Raw genomic sequence first — 1457 nt, 5'->3', positions numbered from 1 at the left:
CTAGTCCTTTTTTGCTTAATACATACCATTTACTAGTTGTTCAGGTCAAAAATCTTAGAGCCATTCCTGATGCCTCTCTTTTCATCATGCAACACATTTATTCAAGTGACAAGTCTTGTTGGCTAACCTCAGTATATGCTTTGAATCTGACCACTTTCTACCACTACAACCACTGCTACTTTGTCCAAGCCATTGTGGTCTTTTGCCCTTATCCAAGCTACCATGATCTCTCACTGCTTCTTATCTAGTTTCTTATTTCTTCTCCTTTTGTTCTTTTACAATATGTTCTCCTCACAGCTAGCAGGATTGTGTGTGTGTGGTAAAATATATGTAACAAAAATTTTGTCATTTTAACCATTTTTAAGTATAAATGTACTGACATTAATTATATTTACATGTAGTGCAACCATCACCACTATTTCCAGAACGTTTTTGTCACCCCAAACAGAAACTCCATACCCTATAAGCAGTAACTCTCCATTGCCCCCTCCCTCTAGCCCATAACTAACTAACTAACGCACGGCCATCGAGTCAACTCCAACTCATGGCGACTCCCTTTGGGTTTCTGAGGTGGTAAATCTTTACAGAAGTAGATTGTCCAGTCTTCCTTCTGCGGGTAACCTCTAATTTACTTTCTGTCTCTCTGTATTTACCTATTCTAGGTATCTATTCTAGATATTTCATATAGAAAGAATCACATATTGGTTCTTTTGTGTCTGACTTATGTTGTATCATATATCAGAATGTCGTTCCTCTTTGTGTATACTACGTTTATCCATTCATCTATCATTGGACAGTTTGTTTTTCCTACCTTTTGACCATTAAGAATAATACCGTAATGAACAATGGTATACACGTGTCTCTTTGCATTGTTGCTTTTAAATCTTTTGGGCATATACCCAGGAATTACTGGGTCATGTGGTAAATCTATGTTTAACTTTTTGAAGAACCACCAAACCACAATGATCATTTTAAAAGTTAATTTAATCAATTCACTCTCCTACTTACAAACCTCCAATGGCTCCCCATCACACTTAGATTGAACCCAAGGGTTTTAGCCTTAGTCTACAAGGCTGTAACTGATTTGATGCTTGCTTACTTCTCTGACCTCATTAGCTCCTTATTTATTCCCTTGTGGCTGTGCTAGCCTTGTTGCTCTTCTTTGAGCATTTCAAGCTTGTTCCTCCCATTTTCCCAGATACTTGCATAGTTCACTTCATTACTTCATTAAGGTCTCTGCTTTAATATCATCTTCAAGATTCTTTCACCGATGACCTCATCGAAAGAGCACCCCCACAACTGTCACTCTTTCCTATCACTCTTCTCACTCTGATTTATTTATTTTGATAGCACTTAATATTTTATTAGTATTTCCTTATATTTACTATTTAAGGAGCTCTGGTAGCATAGTGCCTAAGGCACTTGACTGCTAACCAGAAGGCTGATGGTTCAAACCC

At 37.5% G+C, this 1457-nt stretch overlaps 1 protein-coding gene across 1 annotated transcript in view; it reads left to right on the top strand.

Moving 5' to 3' along the window:
• MAOA (monoamine oxidase A) overlaps window positions 1-1457 on the top strand; it is a 96149-nt gene that overhangs the window by 18022 nt on the left and 76670 nt on the right. The window contains 1 exon segment of the mRNA XM_007955611.1: window positions 948-977. Coding sequence (XP_007953802.1) covers window positions 948-977 — 30 coding nt within the window.

This window comes from Orycteropus afer, unplaced genomic scaffold, assembly GCF_000298275.1.
Source record: "Orycteropus afer afer isolate SDZICR_OR568_19922 unplaced genomic scaffold, OryAfe1.0 scaffold00517, whole genome shotgun sequence".
Taxonomy (NCBI): domain Eukaryota; kingdom Metazoa; phylum Chordata; class Mammalia; order Tubulidentata; family Orycteropodidae; genus Orycteropus; species Orycteropus afer.
The sequence above is the reverse complement of the archived record's forward strand: the minus strand, read 5'-3'. Positions and strand labels throughout refer to the sequence as shown.